The sequence below is a fragment of the Caretta caretta genome, chromosome 17, assembly GCF_965140235.1.
Source record: "Caretta caretta isolate rCarCar2 chromosome 17, rCarCar1.hap1, whole genome shotgun sequence".
NCBI classification, from domain to species: domain Eukaryota; kingdom Metazoa; phylum Chordata; order Testudines; family Cheloniidae; genus Caretta; species Caretta caretta.
The window spans coordinates 749,411-771,728 of NC_134222.1; the positions used below are offsets into that span (position 1 = coordinate 749,411).

The 22,318-nt window shown below is 44.8% G+C and overlaps 1 protein-coding gene across 1 annotated transcript in view; it reads right to left on the bottom strand.

Annotated features, from left to right (window-relative positions):
• Positions 1-13,893: 13,893 nt before the first annotated feature.
• RTN4RL1 (reticulon 4 receptor like 1) overlaps positions 13,894-22,318 on the bottom strand; it is a 69,935-nt gene continuing 61,510 nt past the window's right edge. The window contains exon 2 of the mRNA XM_048824245.2: positions 13,894-16,921. Within this exon, the coding sequence (XP_048680202.1) occupies positions 15,558-16,921 (1,364 nt within the window). The 3' untranslated portion in view covers positions 13,894-15,557. The remainder of the gene's footprint in view (positions 16,922-22,318) is intronic.

A 22,318-nucleotide genomic window follows, 5' to 3' on the forward strand; every position in this document is an offset into this window, starting at 1 on the left:
AAATGAAGGAGGGTTTGATGGAGTTAGCTCCGTGCTCAGTATCTTGAGGGGAATGAGTCCCTGAGCAAACAAGTTCAGGCCTTTGACCCTGAAAGTACTTGAGGTGTACTGTGATCTCAAGTGAGCTGTGTGCGCCCTGTGGATTCCCAAACCACACTGTGACTGTGGAAGGCTCCCGGGTGTGATGCTAGTGTTGATCTCTCATTTCTTTTTCTGTGCCTTTCAGCTGGGAGATGAGTGAGATCACAGAGCCCCACTTTGCTTTTTGCAACAAGACAGTCTCTATCCATGCCCTGACACCTCCAAAAGAAATTCACTCATTACTCTTTGTGGGACCTCTAGCTTCTTCCTTTCAGACTAATAAGAGAAACACCATTTCATGACCAGCAAGTGCTTTGTGGATAGATGTGTTTTCTTTATCAGCGCCTGTCTGATTACAGTATAGCCAAGGGGTACCAGCTGTTTTACTGGAGTACAGCTAATACCATTATATGATGCACCTTTCCGGGCAGAGCAGAACATACGTGCAGTTGCCTCTCAATACTTCTGTGTAGCATTAGAACTAATAGGAATCTTTCATGGCTTTTGATGTGAAGCAGTTAACGATGTATGCTTCCAAAATGAAGGCTGTTGTCAAAAAATAGAAAGGGAAGAGAAATTAAATGCTACCCCCAGCAGTAGCAGAAGTGAAAGAGCATGTGACCCTAGTCCACAGCAGGTGACGCTGTGCTTTCCCTGGCTAATTACATTGAGTCTGCATACCTGTATGGTAATGATGGACTTTAACACCAGCAAAAAGAAAAGGAGGACTTGTGGCACCTTAGAGACTAACAAATTTATTTGAGCATAAGCTTTCATGAGGTACACCAGGGTAACGTTTTAAATAACGTTTAAATAACACAATGTTTATTTATTGTGTCTTTAAATAACACAATGTTTAAGCACCATAGCTTTTCCCTTTCATAGAATCATAGAATATCAGGGTTGGAAGGGACCCCAGAAGGTCATCTAGTCCAACCCCCTGCTCAAAGCAGGACCAATTCCCAGTTAAATCATCCCAGCCAGGGCTTTGTCAAGCCTGACCTTAAAAACCTCTAAGGAAGGAGATTCTACCACCTCCCTAGGTAACGCATTCCAGTGTTTCACCACCCTCTTAGTGAAAAAGTTTTTCCTAATATCCAATCTAAACTTCCCCCACTGCAACTTGAGACCATTACTCCTCGTTCTGTCATCTGCTACAATTGAGAACAGTCTAGAGCCATCCTCTTTGGAACCCCCTTTCAGGTAGTTGAAAGCAGCTATCAAATCCCCCCTCATTCTTCTCTTCTGCAGGCTAAACAATCCCAGCTCCCTCAGCCTCTCCTCATAAGTCATGTGTTCCAGTCCCCTAATAATTTTTGTTGCCCTTCGCTGGACTCTCTCCAATTTATCCACATCCTTCTTGAAGTGTGGGGCCCAAAACTGGACACAGTACTCCAGATGAGGCCTCACCAATGTCGAATAGAGGGGAACGATCATGTCCCTCGATCTGCTCGCTATGCCCCTACGTATACATCCCAAAATGCCATTGGCCTTCTTGGCCACAAGGGCATACTGCTGACTCATATCCAGCTTCTCGTCCACTGTCACCCCTAGGTCCTTTTCCGCAGAACTGCTGCCTAGCCATTCGGTCCCTAGTCTGTAGCTGTGCATTGGGTTCTTCCGTCCTAAGTGCAGGACCCTGCACTTATCCTTATTGAACCTCATCAGATTTCTTTTGGCCCAATCCTCCAATTTGTCTAGGTCTTTCTGTATCCTATCCCTCCCCTCCAGCATATCTACCACTCCTCCCAGTTTAGTATCATCCGCAAATTTGCTGAGAGTGCAATCCACACCATCCTCCAGATCATTTATGAAGATATTGAACAAAACCGGCCCCAGGACCGACCCTTGGGGTACTCCACTTGATACCGGCTGCCAACTAGATATGGAGCCATTGATCACTACCCGTTGAGCCCGACAATCTAGCCAGCTTTCTACCCACCTTGTAGTGCATTCATCCAGCCCATACTTCCTTAACTTGCTGACAAGAATACTGTGGGAGACCGTGTCAAAAGCTTTGCTAAAGTCAAGAAACAATACATCCACTGCTTTCCCTTCATCCACAGAACCAGTAATCTCATCATAAAAGGCGATTAGATTAGTCAGGCATGACCTTCCCTTGGTGAATCCATGCTGGCTGTTCCTGATCACTTTCCTCTCATGCAAGTGCTTCAGGATTGATTCTTTGAGGACCTGCTCCATGATTTTTCCAGGGACTGAAGTGAGGCTGACTGGCCTGTAGTTCCCAGGATCCTCCTTCTTCCCTTTTTTAAAGATTGGCACTACATTAGCCTTTTTCCAGTCATCCGGGACTTCCCCGGTTTGCCACGAGTTTTCAAAGATAATGGCCAATGGCTCTGCAATCACAGCCGCCAGTTCCTTCAGCACTCTCGGATGCAACTCGTCCGGCCCCATGGACTTGTATGTTTTGTATGTTTTTGTATGTTCCATGTATGTTTTGGTCTCATTTCTAATTATTGAAGGCATTTGACTTTAGAGAATAGGCCATTTCCCCTTGTTCCTGCTGTGGTTCAACAACCCTTTGTTTATGCCAAGCCAGGCCAGTTTCTTGCAAGAGATTGTGATGTTAAACAGAAGGTTATGAACAGTGAAGCAAGAGTAACTCGGAGAGACAAGTTCTCTCAAAACAAACTTCTTGCCATTTAGGAATTGCTGGGGCAAAAGGCAGAACAGCATCCCAAAAAGGTTAACTAGGATTAGTGTGCATCTTTAGGAATGTGTGCAACTACATTAAAGAGCAGTTAGTTTCCAAGCCCACCTAAAAAATTATGACTTTTGGCTCCAAGAATGTCCAAAATTACACACACACTCATGAGAGCTCTGTGGGCCAGATCACTCCCTCCTTCAGAAAAGTCTGCACGACTGACACAATTAGGTGGAAAACTCTATGTCATTGGGTGGATGAAAATTCTCCTGCATTGTGGGGCAAGAGCAAGGGCTAAGGGCCCTATAAACCATGAGTAGCATGAAATGCATGGGGAAATCTCCCAGCATGCAGGCTACTCAGGATGGGGCACGGTCCTTTCGTGGTACTGTCTGTCTCTCAACATCTGTGTCAGAAGGATTCCCGCAGGAGCACTTGCCGCGGGCTATGCCTGCTCCAAAAGGAGGGACGACAGAGTTAGTGGACTTGAGCGTAGCATTTGGAGGCAGCAGCCATGTGTGTGTCACATTTCTGCTTCCAGCTGGGTTTGTGACCTTGGGTAAATTGCTTTGTCACTGTGCCTCGGTTTCCCCATCTGTAAAAGGGGGATAATATAAAATGTTTTACAAAGCTGATTGTGTAAGTCTAAAGTATTCTCCTGTAGGGACGTTGCCATGAGTTTGTAGGGAGGGGTTGTTGTTAGAGCATGACTCACAATTTCATCAGTTCCTAGTTACATCCCTGCCCCAGTCAGGCAAAGAATCTCTGTAGTACATGGGAGAGGAATGAGACGCTCATCTGCGTTTAAGTCAGGAAAATACTGTAGTGTGCTTGCTGCTGTAAATGTCATCCTGAGGAATTTTCACATACACCAGCATACGGATATTTAAAATAAAAAGTGAAACTCCTTCAAGGCGAAAACGGGGAAAATCTCGGTGAGACCAAGAAATCTGCTTTACAGCATGAGAGGAAGGGACCCAAGGAGAGAACTCTAGCTCATCTTGGCTGCAATAACATGTAGTCTGTCCCAGGACACCCACATCTCTGGCTGTGACTCTTGGTGGTAGAAGCTGCTAAATCTACAAGTGTAGCAATGTGGTGTTTTTTTCAGAACGTCCCTGATCATTTTTGTTGGTGTTTCTTTGTCCCATCCTCTGCTCCTTCATGCTCAGCAGCCCAACAGCAGATTTATCATGAAACAAACCATACGATGGCATGGAGCCCCCAATGACAGGAGGCCCCTCAAAATACAGGACAAATATCTGACAACCTGCCCCCAAGTCCCTGCCGTTGGTGCAGGAGGGCTCAGGCCGGCAGGCTGCCTGCATGCTGAGGCCAGTGGGCCCACACTGCTTCTGGAAGCAGCCGGCTGCTGGCATGTCTCTGTGCAGCCCTGGCAGGGGGAGAAGGCGGCTCCATGCGCTGCCCCTGCCCCAGGCAGCTCACGGAGACTCACTGACCCCCCTCCCACCAAGAGGCGCACAGAGACGTGCCAGCAGCAGGGCTAAGGTGGCCCCTGCCTTCTCTGCCTCCCTCCCTCTGTGCCACTTTGTTCCCGTAAGCGGCTGGCATGACCCTCCAGCCCCTGGAGGGTGGGGATGTCTCCGCGCACTGCCTCCACCCTGAGCACCGACTCCGCAGCTGGGGGGGCAGTGGCACGTGGAGACCCCCTGCGCGTGTCCCCCATCCCCCTCCAGTCTAGGAGCCGGGGTGTGTGTGCTGGTAACTTTGGGAGTCACACTGCTTGAGGTAAGCGTTGTCCCCTGTCCCACTCCTGCACCCCAACCCCCTGTCCCAGCCCAGAGCTTGCATCCCATGCCCAAACTTCCTCCCACAGCCCATGCCCCAGCCCAGAGCCTGCACCCAAACTTCCTCCCAGAGCCCACCTCCCACATCCCCTCCTGCACCCCAACCCCCTGCCCCAATCAAGGTACCTCACTTTATTTTCATTTACTTCCCTTACATTTAGGAGGAGAATGAAGAAAAAAATAATGAAAAATGGGGGGGGGCGGGGAGATAAGAGATAATGTTCTTTTTCTTGGCTGGGTCCCAAGGGGGGCCCCCTGAAAATGAAGTTGCATATATGGCCCCACTAACTCTAAATCCACCTCTGCAGTAGCCACATGAAAGCAGAGCAAGGTTAAAGATACATACCAGGATTTTGCTATCCCCAAAACAGACAAACTTCTAGGCCAGGTCTGACATGGGGGCCATCGAGTCCTTTTGCCGACTGTGGCCAGTACCCACTGCCTCAGTGGACGGTGCTAGGCTGTGATGTTACTGATAACTCTACGTGTCCAGTTTCAGTGGCTACAGAACATGCTGTGCCCTGTGTAGATCTCTCTGAAGCTACCATTCCATGCTCTGGGGTCAGTTTGCTGGTGGAAGCTTCTCCCTATCCTGGAATATCTCCTGAGGCTGCAACAGTGTTTGGTTATTTGTATTCATCTTCAACAAATGCCAGTAGCTGCTGTTTGGTGTTGAACTGAATACCAAAAATGTTGATTCACTGACTTAAAAATACACTGGACAAAATGCTGGAAGATGTGCATTGACAAGCAGTTGGAATTGGTGACTTAAGTATGCTAACTCTGACATTTCCAAATCTTATGGCGCTGTTTCAACATAGATTGGATTGTTTTATTGGACAATTAATTACCTAGATCCCTTTTTAATTTCATGGATATACAGTTTGAGATTGTTGGGGATTTTTCATCTTCAGATGCCTTTTATCCTTTCCCCAGTAGACTGATGTTGCTGCCAAATTGAAAGGATTATTTTCTTGGTGGCCAGACTTGTTTGTGCTGTGAAGCCTGCTCTAGGAATTGGGGTGAAAATGAAGTCTATCCAACTTTTCTTTGCCCCTTGGATTTAGTCCCCTGGCAGGCTTCCATTAAAGTCCTGGAAGGGGAAATTCATTAGATGTACCTTTAGCATGATTTCCCATGGCTTTGATTTTAATGAAAATGTGGATATGAAATTGTTTTATCATTAGAATCTGTTGACTGAATGTCAATGAAAAGCAATTCCACCCACCAGCCGTATATAGATGCATCCTGTGTGCTTAGGTAAATCCCCCAGTGAGAGTGTGAAACATCAGAAAGGGCAGAAATTAGCCTGCGAGGTTTACAAATGCACTGCAGGCTAATGTTTTTCTGCATTTCAAGGTTCTAAGTTCAGTTCCAACAATGTTGTTCCACTTATAATCCGTAATGGGAAAACTAATCAATTAAAATGGTCCATTCTTAAACCATTGCAAAAGGAAAGTGATGTTTAGAATAACTGCATTATGTAGCATGAAGAATGTGAACTAAAGATAAAAGCATGTTATCCCCAAATCTGCAAATCCAGACAATCTTTTTCCATGGTACCTGAGAAGGCAGGAGGAGAAATTCTGGTGACACTCTTTAGTAGGTTACCAAGGAGTGTTTATGCATAAGGCAGCTGACTTCTTTTCTCTGAAGACCAATTTATACCAGCCCCAGTGACTGCAATGAGCCTTTAACTCCCAAATCTCAGGGCTGCAGCTCAGCATTCTAACCGAGGATACCACTGGGACTGCAAAGACAGCTGTAGGGTTTGGATGTATACCATTGTACCTACTATAGCTGTAGAAGGAGCAGGAGTGCTCCTGAAAGCTTGCCTGTGTTGTTTATACAATATGTGCATTTGAAATCTACCACACAAGAATGCATTTGAGTCTATTAGACAGCCTTTCTTTTTTAGGTCAGTGCAGTGACTAACCCAGACCTGCCTGATTGCCTTGTGAATGAAAACAAAAATGTAACATAAGGGTTCCTCAAGTGTTACCTTTGTCATAAGCCACCAAGGCATGCTGACTACAGTACTTTCAGTGCATCCTCTAGATAAAGGTTAGTATCTGAAGAGTTGCAATGTGGGTAAATCTCCTTTACGGCAATCTGGTGCCAAAATCTGCTCTGTTACACCTGTGCAATCTCTTTGCCTCCTACAAACACTGGGTCTGATTTTCCTGTAACTTAGATGGATGTAAATCAGGAATAACTGCTGACATCAGTAGTTACACTGATGTAAAAACTGGTGTAAGAGCGGAGAATTGGGCCCCTTCTCAGTATCTCTGCCTTGCTCTCTGCTGAATTCTGCATAGAGATCAGCACTTCCAACAACAAAAGAAAGTAGGTCACTGGCAGGTCCCTCCCAGTCCGCCCTCTACTGTCTCATCAGAAACATGTGTGTTGAATTACACGCCTGCATTTTGAAGCAGGAATATGCACAATATTTTCCCCATAGGAAGCTGCATGTGGTTTGATGTTTACAGCTCACTAGGTAAAGGTGCACCATAATGTTCACTTCTTCCCTACCCATCCTTACTGTAGCTGTCAGACACGTGATGCCTGGAAAAGTCAGGAGACCTGTTCGAATGTAAATATTGCAGAGGAAAGCTGCCCTAGTTTTGCTGTAGTGCAGCGGTGCTTCTGGGAGCCTGTGAAGCAGACATTGGCACCTGCATGCGTGTGTGCTCACTCTCTACCCTGTTATTCTGCTGCTGTATATTTCCTTTGCTCACTGTGTCCATGAAACTCCAGTTCTACTTGAAAGATTATCCAATGTGCTAATTGGGACTCCTGCTATGATTAAAAAGAAGTTTCAGATTAAAACCACCATGCTGTATAGCTCAGGAAGAAAACATCTCTTTACAAACACAGCAGGAAATTATTTTTTTTTTTGGTAACTTTGAAGAAACTGGCTCTTACTGCTGTTTTTGCCCACAAGGAGTCAAGTATGGACAATCAGTGTGCAGTGGTCAGAACTATAACAGGAGGAACATTTTCAGGGAGGTAACATTGAAGGGTTTTTTTTTTTTTTAATGTGATAATCCTAATAGTTTTATCTCTGTAAACCTCAGATCCTATCCACGTGGGCAATGGCAGGTTCCACTGCTCCTAGCTAGAGCACTCGCATGTTTTTGTGACTTTGGTCGTGTGACTACACGAACAGGCGAAGTGCTGTTTCAGCTTTGATGGGCAGGGTAGGGTATTTAGCACATTTAATTTGTTACGGAGCCTCTGCTGTAGTACAACAGAGCTGCTTTCAGAGATGGCCTTAGCTTGCTGGAAGTCCCCAGAGAGAACTGACTGGTGAGCTTTCCTTAGTTCTTAGTCACAAATTGCTATTTTAATAGGAGCAAACTCTGCAATATTTGAGATCATAATGGTGATGTCCTGGACTTCCCAAATGTTTGCTTTATTTTATTTATTTTTAATTTGTTACACAGTCTCCTAAATTGTGTCCAAAATCTGACCCACCTTCACAAACTATTGCAGTCTTGTGGGGAGTGTCCCCTGGAAATAAACAATCAACTTCTCAGTTGAGTTTTTTAAAGAGCTGCAGTTTATATAGGGAACCGTTTGGCTCAGTCCCCAGAGCAGTGATGATGTCAGCAGTGATGCTGCTATACAGACAAAGTTAACAGAATGGGCCAGGTTAATGTGAGCATTGTGAGCCCGCTCCGGTTGACAGTGAGGCCAATGGGAGTTTTGCCATTAACTTAAATGGGAGCACATTTGGACCCTGTAACACACAAGAAAATAAAATCAGACTCTGTCAACAGAAAAGATGTGAAATGGCAGAGTCTTTGTGGCGTCGGTCCCTGCATTTCTTCAGGGCCTGTTACTCCCACTGTGGGTGTTGCAAGATCAGAGCCAGAGGGTATTCCAGCGAAAAGGGGCCTGGGAGCCCTACTGCCTCTCTGCTCTAGCTTGGGTTTGGGGTATGTGGCTATGCAGCTGTGTCTTCTGGAGGTTTGGCTTGCCATGTTGTTGGCAGGTTGCTGACTCCACAGAGCCAGTAGACACACCCTGACTATATTCTAACGGGTAGGATATCATTTACATTGGCAGTGGTGTTGGGGAGGGATACTGCTTCATTATGGTTAATTGCCATTTCATAGTTGTTAACTAGCAACAATTTGCTCAGCTCAGTACAAGACAAATGTAGAGAGACAGTTCCTGTGTCAAGGATCTTACAGTCTAGCGGGAGTCTACTTAGTTTACGATCCAGACTGAGGGCCAAACCCCAAAGCGCTTACTCAGTTTTCATTTAAGCAAAACTCTCGCTGACCTCAGGGAGAGGTTTACCTTTAGAATCTGTGTGTGAGGTTTTGTTACTCTAAATAATATGCATGACAACCTAAAGCCTCCTGTTTTGAGTTCATACTTTATCTGGAAACACATACAATTCAGCATTTGTGAAAGTTACTGCAGGACTTAAGTAGAACATTTTCTGAGTCAGGGAGGATATCAGACTAAAATAAACAAATTGGGTGAAGAAATGGGGGGAAAAAATGGAGGTTCTGAGTAATTCTAGCAAGTCCTTTAAAAAGCTGTGTGTGGTGAACAATGCACATGTTACCCTGCAGTTGTCAATAGCACAAGGGCTCTGTGGGAGTGAGGAGCAATGTAAGTTGTTCACGATTCTCAAAGCATTAAGGTCACTAGAGCACCTGTTTGTTGTTGACTGTAATTCAGGTTAGGCCCCATCTCTCTTTGGTATAGCTGTATTGTTTTGTTTCCTCTACACATGGCCCAGAAAAAGCTAGACAGGAATGTTACTGTACAATCCCCTTTATCCCGCTGATTTTTCAGAAGACAGATTTCTAGCAAAGCTGGAATTAGTCCTGTTAATGTTTTGCAACAGAAGTAAAAAATACTGGTGAGTTGCAGTAAGAGCAAGTGGGCCATGTGCTAATCAGGGGGGGTTAAAATGGGATTCGTTTGGCAGAGAGAGTGTAATCAGAGCTACGATGCCGCAGTTGTGTTCTGCCATGTGTTATTTAAACAATAATTTGGTTGTAAATATAAGTTATAAACTATATATTAACCTGCAAAGGAAGGGGATTGGGAGATTTGTACAAAAATTTAGAAGCAAGTTAAAAGGGCAATTAGAGGAGCAGAAAGAGATCAAGCAGTGAATTGGAGAGGATATTTTCACGCATAGTCAAAGCTTCAGGAGATATATTCAGAGCAGACAGAAGGTAAAAAAGAAAATTGGTCCATTACAAAATGATAGCAGGGAATTGGTGACATGGGAGAAGGTAATGGCTGATTCATTTAACAGTTATTTTGATTCTGTTTTTACAGAAGAGGAAGGGGAGCTGACTGAGACAGATCAAATTTCTTGATAAGGTAGGGGAAGAGCTCGAGAATGTAGAGCAATATGCAAATTGTTATGGAATGATTGGACACATTCAAAATCTCAGCCACACTCAGGAAAATTTTTAGTAAAAATAGATTTTATTTAGTGACTCCAAAGTGTAATGAGTGTGGTGCATCTTAGTCCAGTTCCCAGTGTCCAGGAATTTACATTACAAAGAATGCAGCTTCACTGGCCCCCTTTTGCAGTCTGGGTAAGAGGTCAGGGATGGAATCGGCCTCAGAGACTGATGGTCCTTTGCCCTTAGGGGTGGTCTCTCCAGGATGGGGAAAGGCTGAACACATTGGTAGAGGATGTGTGCGGGAGCCTAGACCTGCTGTTGCTCATGCTGTACCTGCTGTGTGGGTAAAGAGATGGTGGTGTTCTCCATGACTGTCAATATGACACCTTCATGAGAACTAAATTCACGTACAATATGGGCTTTCGTCAGAACCCCATGAAAGACTCCTGAGTTGTCTCCACTCCTTTTCATGTTGTTACTAATCGCCCAGATATTTTTGGATGGCAGAAGCTACCTTCTGTTTAACCTGTCCATTTTCTAATCAATATCTTCATAACCCGGTGTGTATGATATCCAAATTCATCAACATGGAAGCAATTGTGATGCCATACCTAGGATTATGGTGTCACTGAATAATCTGAGCTGGAGAAGGAGGCTGAGAGAAGTGGAAAAATTCTACCAACATACAAAATCATGGGGAGTTAGTAAACTAATAGAAAAAAGGAAATGTTCTTGGTAGTGCAGTGGAAAATGTAATATTTGGAAACATTCCCATGGTATGGCTGAGGTTCTCTAAGCCAGTGTCAGAAAGCACACCACAGATCCAGAGAGGTTAGGAACGACTGAACTCTGACAGCATACAGTTTCTTGTGTTGGTTTAAGTGAGACTTAAGTGGTGCATAAGTCTTGAGTTGGCCCTCTTCAGGGAGTGGACACCCCTGTCCGAACAGGTGTAATTCTTCAGGACCAGAAAGTTGGACACTACAATTTTCATCTTAAACAAGGGGCCACAAAGTGCATGAAGCAGTTATTGGCCCAGAAGCCCTATATTAGCCATGAGGGGAAAACTAGAAACTGTTTAATTTCATGTTAGCTTGGGGATGACGAGGAGAACGGTTTCTTTTGACTAACTTCCTTGAATACTTTGAATTCCTGCCTGGGAAGATGAGAGAAACAGAGGGTGTCATATGTTGTGTTTTCAAAGCGCATATGATTTCCCATGCTAATGATTATGACTAAAAGGTGGAATCATGGGAAGGAAGTAAAATTACTAGAAAATTGGCTCAAACTCAGAAAAGAGCATGTGACTGGAAATGGGACTCTGTAGTTGTAAATGAATTTCCAGAAGCATAATCTAGGATCTGTTTGGGGTTCCCTTGTTTATGTACTCTGTGCAAAGGTTTTGGATGAAAAAATCAAAGCTCAGATATTAAAGTTTGCTGAAGCAACCAAATGATGAGGAGCAAGGGAACCAGACTGGGAAGGATTTGGATCTTGCATGTGAGTAACACAGTGAATAGAAAGCGCAGCTTAATATAGAAAACTATGAAGATGGTAAACCAAACAGGAGAAGGAATACATATTAAATGTTGCCCAAGGAAGGGATTTAGAGGTTGCAGTCCCACTGCGCAAAGCTATTAGCATAGTGTCTGGCCACGGTCAAAGTAGGCAAACTGCCTTCTGAGATCTAGCACCAAGAGGACTGAATGCCAATCCAGAAGTGAGCTTGCTATTGTACCCTGTGTGGACTGGTGCTCAGTTCTACTCATCGTTGCAGTGGTGCAATATTCTTGACCTGTTGAGGGGTAGCGGCAGGGAGCAAGGTTATCTATTATGAGGAAAGCTGGGGCTGTCCTAAGCCTGAGCAGCACAATCAACTGCTTGGAGCCCTCCTGAGAAGACACTTATCTCAAGGACTGACCCGCTCCTCTCCCTCTCAACCACTGGGACCAAAAGGGTAGGAGACTTGAGCTATTCCCCATCCCCCCCCCCCCCCCCCCCGCATTCTTAGATGGGGCCTGGTTGAATGAGTGAAGAGACTAATAGAGGGAACATTACAATCGTCTAGTCTGGCCTGTATAACACAGGTCATAACATTTCACCTAGTAAGTCTGTGTCAAGCCTGTGACTTCTGGTTGAGCCAAAGCAAACCTTTCAGAAAGGGACATCCCATCTTGATTTAAAGTCTCCGAGTAATGGAGAATTCACCATGTCTCTTGATAAATTGGTCCAATGTTTAATTACCTTCACTGTAAAAAATGTGTGCCTTATTTCTAGCCTGAACTTGTCTGGCTTCAGCTTCCAGCTATTGGGTCTTGTTATGCCTTTGTCTGCTAGATTGAAGAGCCCTCTACTATGAGATGTGGTGGTGGTTCTTCAGGGGAAGAGATGGTGCTGAACTGGCACAGAAGTCTTCACAATGTATGAAGATGTTTGACAAGGTGGAGCCAGATACAAACTCTTAACATAGGCGAGGGGATGTAAATTGGGTGGGTGGAGAGCTGTCTCAAAAGAGCAAACAAGGGGCTGTGGCAGAACTGTTTCATTCAAAGAGCAGTGAATGTGGAATTGGGTATGGAGGGCAGACATCAAAGCAAGCAGAATAAATGAGTTTATGCTCAAGCAGATGTGGCCATAGAGAGAGAGTGGGTACAGAGCAGACAGTAATAAAGGGAGGGTGAGAGACTCCCACAGCCATAATGGACCAAGTGTTTTTTCCTGTCTAGTGACTTTTTTATGTCTTAGTTTTGTTTTTTGAACAGCATCCTTGATTGCCAGGAGTCAGAGCACTTGGTTGACAAAGGATGTAATACACAATGGAATTGCCTTCCAGAGGCCACATGTACATCTTAGAGGGAAAAGATACTAAAAATACAATTATGGTTTTGGACCAGGCATAGTCTGTTCTAATATAATTCATCGCAGAATCCTTGATGCCTGCCGCACCCAAATCATTTACAAATCATTAGCATCTCTTATGCTGACATTTCTCTTCTATATTATAGGAGTTACATGGAGACTTAAAAAAAAATTAATAAAGTGCTTCTCTTCTTCATTCTCCCACTGAGAGCTTTGATTTCCAGCATATGAAACAAAATAACCAACATAACATTCTGAGACTTCTACGGGACAGTGCTAGATGCATTCAGCTGCTATTGGTTATAGCGTGTAGGACGTGAGGGAGCTATTTCAGTTCACAGATTATTTGTTCTGGCTGCATTGGACGTCCCTTTAGTGGAGGTTTAGAGCTCTGTAGACAGAAAAGTTTGGATAGGTGCGGGAACAGAGAGGACTAGATGAGTAACCTATTTTTCCCTCTTCCTGGGACTGTTCCTGTCATTACCCAGGAACTTTGTTCTAAAAAATATATGCTCATGCCCCCCCCCCTCCCTCTTTGAAAGGCATCCCAGCTCCTGTGCCTCTTCAAGTGTGTGAGGAAAGCAGGAGACTCTGCACTTGTTTATTAAATCTCTAGATGCCTGACTTCAGGACTGAATGGTGAATCCTTGGAACTGCATAGACATTTTTTTCTCCCAGAACAATTTGATTCAGAGGTTTCTCTTTCCAGTTCCAGGGACTTCTATGAACACCTCTACCCAAAAGAGGCCTACTATATTTAATAGGAAGTTCTCACTACTGAAGTTTAAATAGCCGCCCCACGCACACTCGCACCAAACATCTCAGGTGGAGGGCATGCTGATGATAACAGGGTACCCTGCAGTAAGATGCCCCCAGAAGGATAGATATGGAACATGAGTTATCCCTAGTAGGCTAACGATTTAGAGAACAGGAATTTTCCTGAGGTTTCAGTAGTCAGTGCATCCTTGCTCAACCAGTTGGTTACATGCTAGAAAATGAGCTGTTTCCTTAGCACTGTTGTCCGGCTCCAAACATCAGCTACAGGCCAGACATGTGTCACTGCAGCTGGAGTATTGTTAGGAAATGAAAAACAGGCTTTGCTTGTCCAAGATAATTTTATTTCCCTCTTTTCATTAACTTCAGTGTTTGTTTCTTCTCACATATCCACTCTGACAGGGAATTAATGTGTGCTGTTTGTGTTACATCTAGACATCATCTCTGGCCAATAACACTGCCATCTCCACCATATACCAGCCTGAACCAGACCAGAACTCACGACCCCCTTCCCCGGCACTCCATCTTCAGGGTTACTGCCAGTGGGTCAGGACAGAGGTTCGATGGGCAGGCAGACCTGCTCTTTCTACCCCTCCCTTCCACAGCTCCCTTTGTATGGCTGCCTTATACATTTTTTTTCTATCATGGATGAAAGTCCTGGGCACTCTGTTCCTTACAGGTGCTTATCAGATTCCCAGTTAATTGTTTGCAGCCCCTTTCTGAGTCTCCCATGATATCTGTTCCTTTTTAAGGAGCACTTGAGTGAAAACCTTAGGCCAGCTATAAAGGTCCTCACATGGCTAACACTGTTGGGAACTGCTTCTCACTCATGCTAGAAACATCTGCTCTGGCCTCATGGTGCTTTCTAGGAGACAGAGCTCTATAGCTGAGTGTGTTTGGTCTGAATGTTTCTAATTAATCCCTTTCTTCCTGGCATGTGACAGGTTAGAAATTAGGTCATAAGAGTGAGTTTTGGCTCTTCAGATATGGACTTTGTTACATTGCATACAAAAAATCCCCCCAAATCTAGTGCTCTAAATTGCTGAGAACATTGGTCCACTGCGGTTCCCCCGACACACGCTGAGCCTGATGGATGGCTGCCCTGCATCTGTAGGCGCTGCTGCCAGTTGTTTTCTAGAGAAAATCCTATGTTGTTCTTCTGCTATAAATGCAACAATACAATCCTTAAATCTGAAGATATAGTTTCCATATAGTTTATAAACATAAGACATACATATGGATAATTGAGGGGAAGGGAACCTGTGCATTTGTTTATTTTATATGTGAACACAGTTACAAAAAACACACCTTCTGCAGGAATCTCATTTCGTTTAAGTTTTAATATCCACCTCTAATAAGTCTTTCCTTTGGTAGTTGGCTACTCCTAGCCTAGCAGGCAAGCCCTGTTCTGCTATGTGCCTGAGATATACAGGGTTTTGAGATTGTCTTCCAAGAGAATTCTGGCCAGCTTTGGCCTGTGGGTTTGGAGCCAAAAGGGCTAAAATGTGGGAGAACCAATGTCCTTATTATACATTTTGTAAGTGTCTTTGCACACCGTTTCAGATAAATGGTGTAGGCTTGATTGGTGATCATTTTTACAGCAATTATGTTCCCTTCAGTAATCACAGGGTCTTTCAGAGCTCTCTCAAATTAACAGGATTTCACATAGAGCACAGCTACTGTCCGTGTTTGTCCAGTTGTTATTAATGAAGGCTTAGCTCCTTTTTTGTTATGTTGGCTTTTCTGTAGGTGCTCAGTTGGGGCTGTTTGTGACAAGCATGTGATAATGCCTTTAATCCACTCCTGCGGTGTGCATTCTGTACAGTTCATGTTTATAATCCACTCATCCATGTATGGAGACCATCGAAAGCCTAAACAACATTCTTTCCTTCACAAGGCAAATCCTCCGTGTACGAAAAAAGAAGAAAAGAAACTCTGGTCCTTTGTAGATTGGTGGCAGTGCAGACACTATCAGTCACAGCCAGCTCAGCGTATTATGACCACTAACACCATTATAAAAACTAGACGAGAGGCCCTGATCACCGAGCTCCCAGCTGCCTGCTGTACTCCACTGGGGGGTCTGATGGGTGTCCGCCGGGTGCACTTACCCTTCCGCTTGGGTGGTGCTGTAGGCATCATGCCAAAGCTGAATTTGTGCTGGTAGTCAGGCACATAGTCCTGAGCTTCATGAATGCTCTTCCGTGGCCCCAGAGACACTGGCTTAGAGGTTCGGTTGCGGCTTTTGTGGCTGGTGCAGTTCTTGCTCGGCTTTCTGTAACCTGGATGTGAACCGGGAGGTGCTGCTGGTTGACTGCTGTGTAAACTGTGCTCAACCCCTCTCTCTTTATCCTTCTCCTTGGAGGAGTGGTGTGAGTGGTGGTCTTTGGAGGCTCCTCTGTCTGCTGTGGAGAAAGTGTGTGTTTTGATCTGATGGAGGGACTCAGACCCAGAACAGTTCCTGTAGTCCTCTGCTTTTAGCACCTTTAAGTCCTTGCCATGCATCTGCTCAGGAGACTCACAGATCACGCTGGAACTTGAACCTCTGAATCTGCGCAACCAATCCCAGAGTGACCTGGATTTGCAGTCACAGCTCCAAGGGTTGCCATTCAGCCTGAGAAACTCCAGGGCTCCCAGGTGGGCGAGGCATTCACCCTGGAGCTCAGAGAGGCTGTTATTGAACAGGAAAAGCGTGGTCAATCTTCGGAGATCATGAAAAGCACGTCTGTGGACCCACTGGAGTTGATTTTGGTGGATGAGTAACCTATCCAAGTTTATTAGTCCCCTAAATGTGTTCTGATGAAGGCTCCACAGCTTGTTTCCATGAAGAAAAAGATGGCTGAGGTTGACCAGGTCAACAAAAATATCATCCTGAAGGAACTCGATGTGGTTATCTTGTAGATAAAGATATTGTAGATTGTGGAGGCCACCAAATATCCCACTGGGTAAAGAGCTCAACCCACATTTGTACAGGTACAAGGCATGGAGCTTCACCAGCCCTTGGAAGGTCTCAGCTGCTAAAGCCCTTAAATAGCGATTATCCCCCAAATCCAGCTCTTCTAGATTAACAAACCCATCAAAGGTGTCTGGGTCTATGAAGGTGATGTTATTGGAATAGATCCACAAGGTGACCATGGATGGGCTAAAGTGACCTCGCAGAAGCAATGTGATCTGGTTGTTCTGGAGGAAAATCCTCTCGCTGTTTTCTGGTATCCCTTCTGGAATTGATACAAAGTTGTGGGCTTGGCAGCTGACAGTCATAGGTGATGGGTAACATACACAGTCAATGGGGCAGCATGCAGTGAAGTGAATCTCAAGCCCCAACAGCATCAGGAGCAGCTCCACATAACCCCCTGTTCAAAAAAGCAAGAGAACAAGGTCAGTTGAATTATGATGTCTCGTAAATCATTCAAAACCACCTGCCTAGTAATTATAGCTGTGAGGATTATTCCTAGTGAAAAACGTATCCAATTAACTCAACCACTTTTTCTGTCCATAAATTATCCACAAACAGATTGTGATGAGTAGGTTAGTTACTTGTAGTTGTCCAAACTTATTTCAGCCTATGGGGAGTTTGCCAACTGTTTGCTTTGATTATTCCCTAGTGGTTGTTTGTGGTGTGAGACTGGCCACCTTTATTACATGGTGGTGTGGCTGCCCTCTGATTGGTCAACTAAAACTGTATAAATAGGGTAAACACTTGCAGCGCAAAGAGCGAGTTCCTTGCTTTGTGTCAAAACGCAGTATTCACCTGAAGCGCAATCATTCAAAATGTTCATTTGCTTAAAGCCCTCTTGTGTGGCAAAGCAAACAGAAAGGGTAGCAAGTGTGACAAAAGTGCTCACGAATAACTCTTCGCACTGTTCATCCAGCTCTTCTAGTCCTAATGAGAGACAGTGTCCGAGTTCCCTTCAGTTATACCAAAAGGAATGAGGGATTTCCCCAACTCAGGCTGCTTTGTACACACGAGGCATCTGATTTACAGAAGCACTGAGTGTTTGTATTCCCACTGATTCAGCTGGAATTTGGGTGCTCAGCACCTTTAGAAACCAGGCCTTAAATCTCTTGAAAGGAAAGGACACTCTAATTAGAATAGTCCTTTTTTTACTGAGTTGTAACATTCGAGGTCTTTTAAACATCAACATACATATTTAAAGAACAATAGACTCTCAGGAAATATGATTTTATCAGCAGTCAGTGGAGAAGGTGCTGAGTTGAAAACTAAATTTGGAAGTGGGTGCTCAAACATATTTAAATAGATCTCCTGTGGTGTAACATATTACAGCTTCTGATACCACACAAAGTACTTCTGATCAGGGCTTTATTACAGCAGAGAATAAAGGTGGGGTTTTTTGTTGGGTTTTTTTGTCTTTTTTTTTTTTTTTTAAAGAGCAGTAACTATCATTCCCTGTGGTCAGCCTTTGTATTGCTAGCCTCACCATCTTGTGCATTTCCTTCTCACACTCCTATCTTCCTGCTTTCTTTCAGGTCATCCCCTCTCAAACTCACTGCACCAGGCTCTCATTTCTCATTCAGATTCCACTTCTTCTGTTACATCCACACTCACCCATGTCTAATGCATTCTGCGTTGGACGTAGCAGGAAACGGGCGTCAGATCAGAGTAGCATACAGCTGCACGTGCCACCTGTCAATTAAACCCTAGCATGCCAAATGGATTATAATATTCCTAAACAGCCTGGAAAGAGAAGTTCACCAGTGTCTGTGCCAGGCTACCACAAGACATCCTGTGTCATTCTGGGCCATCTGGGCTTTTATGAGCCCCTTTTCCAGCACTCAGAAATGAATCTAGGGTTCAGTATTTAGACCACATGTTGGGAAGAAAGTAGAAACTTCCCTGTTTTTGATTCTGTTCCTTTAAAAGTGTAATTCTTCAGTTGGCTTCTCGTGTAGTGTGAGATATCACTACGTAGCTAATTGTGAGTGACCTGTCCATCTGGTTCCATTCTTTGAATGCAAAGTTATATTTTTAGAATGATTGCACCACAAAGACTGTCAATAAATCACCAGCAAAGGACACGTATATCTGAAAGCGCTGTTAATAAAAATTACTATGCCTTAAAGTAGTTTGGCCACACAGTCAGATTCCTGTATAATGAGGGTAGCAGAACTTCTGTTGAGTCATGCCCTTCAAAAGTTTCAGGTTTGCATTTGCAGATGTGGGTGGTTTCCCATTTTTGCACCACTGCCAGAGAAGGGCCTTGTGTCAGGAATACCTAATACATAAAAAATGTATGATTATTGATGTTTGTTATTAGAAGCATTTTTGAAGTCACTAACATGACATCTGGCTTTGCTGTTGTGTGTTTGATTTCAAGAGGGAGAGGATTCTGGCCCCTTTAGACCTACTCATTGTAAGTCTCCTCACACTGACTTTGACCTCTTAGTGGTCCTTGCCCATCAAGGAACCATCTCCACAATCAGCAGTGGCAGCTGTGGTCTCAAAAACGCTGATACCCAAAAGTGCCAGTCACTAAGTCCTTCCCATTCCCAACTGTGAACATGTAAGAAAAACAACACTTTGCACGTGGTTATAAAAATAGGGTTGAGCACTTTTCATCCATGGATCAAAAAGCACTTTACATGGGTGTATCAGTATCATTAATCCCATTTTACAGATAGGGAAGCTAAAGTACAGAGATTGATACTTGTTAGCAAAATCTCCCCAGGCACAGATCACTGGGATGTTGTCTCTTTACATGAAGCCAGTTATCACAAATGCCTAAACAGAAGGGCCTGAATCAATAAACCATCTCCCACGTCTGAGCAACATAGAGGAAGTGTGCGCAGTGCCCACCACCAACAGTTCAACATACTGTTCCATGACCCCTTCGTCACCATGATAACAGGATAGCTGATGAGAATGTGTAGGCTGGTAGAGGTCTTATGATTTGGGTGATTTACATGTACATGGTGATAATGACACAGGTGACGGTTATCAACACACAGTGACGATTGACACGTTGGGTCTGCTTCTTCCCTGCTCTGCACAGAGTGGGTGTGAAACCCCACTAATGCCGAATGGCAGTGTTTCACACTCACTCTGCACAGGGTGAATGACTGCACAAACTGCAGGGCATGGGAGAATCAGGCTCCTGCTTGTAATTAACAAATGTGTGAGTTAATGTTGTCTGACATTACTATCTGAAGGTGAAATTTGTGTCTCAGGCTAAAATGGAAGGTGGTTATGCTATGGATTCCCAGGAGTACAATGGTGAAATTGCCACAGCGAGGAGTTTCTGTCTTTGTTCTGATATCCAGGCATGAAGGGAATTGTGTGGGGTTGGCAATGGACACAGTATAAATACCAACCTAAATGGATATTTTGGGTGAGGGGATTGGTAAAGCAGAAGAAAGAAGGCAACTCTCTAGTGACACCACACAATACTCTAGCCAAGGATGTGAGTAACTTCCGCCCATAAAATTTGCTGATTATCTACCTCTTTGAGGTGCTATGTTGAGGGATCGTTTCAGGTTTGGTCAGTGTGCGGGTTCTCTCTCATGTAGGATGGCCCAATACCACTGGAACTGAAATTTAGAACAAAAGCCCCAGTTCGCCCCGTAGTCTTCTCAATGCTGCCAGACTGGGGTGACGGGCAGTATGACTCTATTTGTATCATGTAGTCCTGAGCGTTTTAGTCCTCCTTGAGTTGGAAGGGGCATAGCTCAGCAAAACTGAGCCCCCCAGCCTTCCAAGAGCTTCTGTTTGGAGACCAGGGATCCCCACTGGGGAACTGTGGGCCCAGCCTGCTATCCTCATTAGAGAGGCAGAAATTGATGAATGTGCTGAAAAATCTTCTATTATCTCCAGCACAAAGCTTTCAGTTTCATCCAGCCAAGGCTGGAGGCAGATGGAGTGTCATTGGTACATGTGTCAGAACTGACCAGGGAGGGAGAGTTTCAAAGGCTGAACAGAAAAATGCTGGTGAGAGCCTTTTAATTAATTGCGTTAAGAAGATACAGCACTGTTGACATTGGTAAAGATGCCAAGGATCCTGTTAGCACTTCACACTCCTGTTATTACACATGGGTAAGGCATTGTTTCCTTCCCACTCTCCCTTCATGGGGTCATTCTGCATTCATTTGGTTTTCACTGTGTTCTTACTGAGTGGAGTGAATTCACTGGGCTGTCCGAATTATTTCCCATGTAGCATCTTTCTAATGGGGCATTAATTAGGCATTAGTTAATGCCTGCTTGAAATTCTTTATCTTTGGACGTGTCCAGCTTGCAGTGTTACTTATATCAGCCTTATACTCATTATTAGACTAACATCATTATAAATGTTCTTCGTTACCTGCTAGTTTCCAACATATCAGCCTTGTTATTGGCAGTGAAAATCACTCCTCCTGAATGCATTATTAACGAATAAGGACTGTCTTTACGCAGCACTGGATTACTGTTATACACTATTACAGTGTTAGTGTTAAGCCTGAACTAGTGCTGGAGCTGAAGTGCTCAGAAGGATTTGGGTTCCAGGGGACAGAGTCTGTGCACTTATCCAGACAAAATGGATGTTTTTCTTCCTGCCCATTTTAGAACAGATTATCCCTGTGGTGGCACCAGCACAGGGATAGAGGGGAGGCTGCACAGGGAAAAGGGAAAATCTCCCACCTTGACCCTCCCCCCAGGGCCACCCCCATCTTTGCTATAGGTTCTCATCTGGGCTGAACATCCAGAATCTGGATTTGGGACTGGTGAATCTAGGTGTACATCTTTCGGCGGCAGCAGGGCGAATGCTTAGGGCTTAAATGGGCAGAAGAATGCTAATATGGATCAACAGCCATCAAGTGCCTGGCAGAGGACCCTTCTTGGACAACAGCAGGAGCCACATTGCCAAGTTAGCAGGTGCTGCAGGGCAGCTGCAGCACCCTTCAACCATTGAGCCTCGGCTCTCCATTGGGTAAAGACTGCGGCGTCCTAGAGCATGCATCCTTCTACTACACACCGCAGGTTACACGTCAAACTATTCTGCATGGACAATCTAGGGCTGCAGGGGTCAGTGTGTCCCCCTGCGTTAGGGGGCTTTGTAGGGATCAGGTCCGCCTGCAGCATGCCCTGGATGTCCTTCGTGCTTGGGGTTACTGTAGAAGGTAGGGGAAGAGCAGGGGGAGCCAGTGCTGCACCAGGGCAGTGGGGGCTCCTGTGCCAGGATTTCCTTGCACATAAAGTAGGATATTTTAACTCTATTTCAGGAGATGGGCAGCAATATGTTGATTTGGGAATGTGAATTACTATTGTTAGTTATATTCATGAGACAGGCCAAGTCCTGAAATTGAGTTTAGGGAAAAAGTTGTTTATGCAAGAAGAAAGATCTCAGTTGATCTGCAGTATAGTTGTAGCTGTGTCGGTCCCAGGCTATCCGAGGGACAAGGTGAGCCCAGCTTCTGCTGGTGAGAGACCAGCTTTCGAGCCCCACAGAGCTCTTCTTCAGCTCTGTGCAAACACAAAAGCTGGTCTCTCACCAATAGAAGTTGGTCCACTAGAAGATAGCTCCAACTGAGAGAGGCTGTTCTGCTTGACTCCCATGTTGATCTGTACTGCTGTAAAACCCCCTGTATGGCTACCACATAATATAAATAATATTTAATCAGAGCAGGATACAACTGGGGCCAAAGCCCCTGGCCCCTGTTTGCCATCAGCATTATCAAGCAGGTAGAAGCTTGGTCATCACTCACTCCTGAGGCCAAATTCACGCCTGGTGCAACTTCGCAGACTGACTGTAATGGAGCTG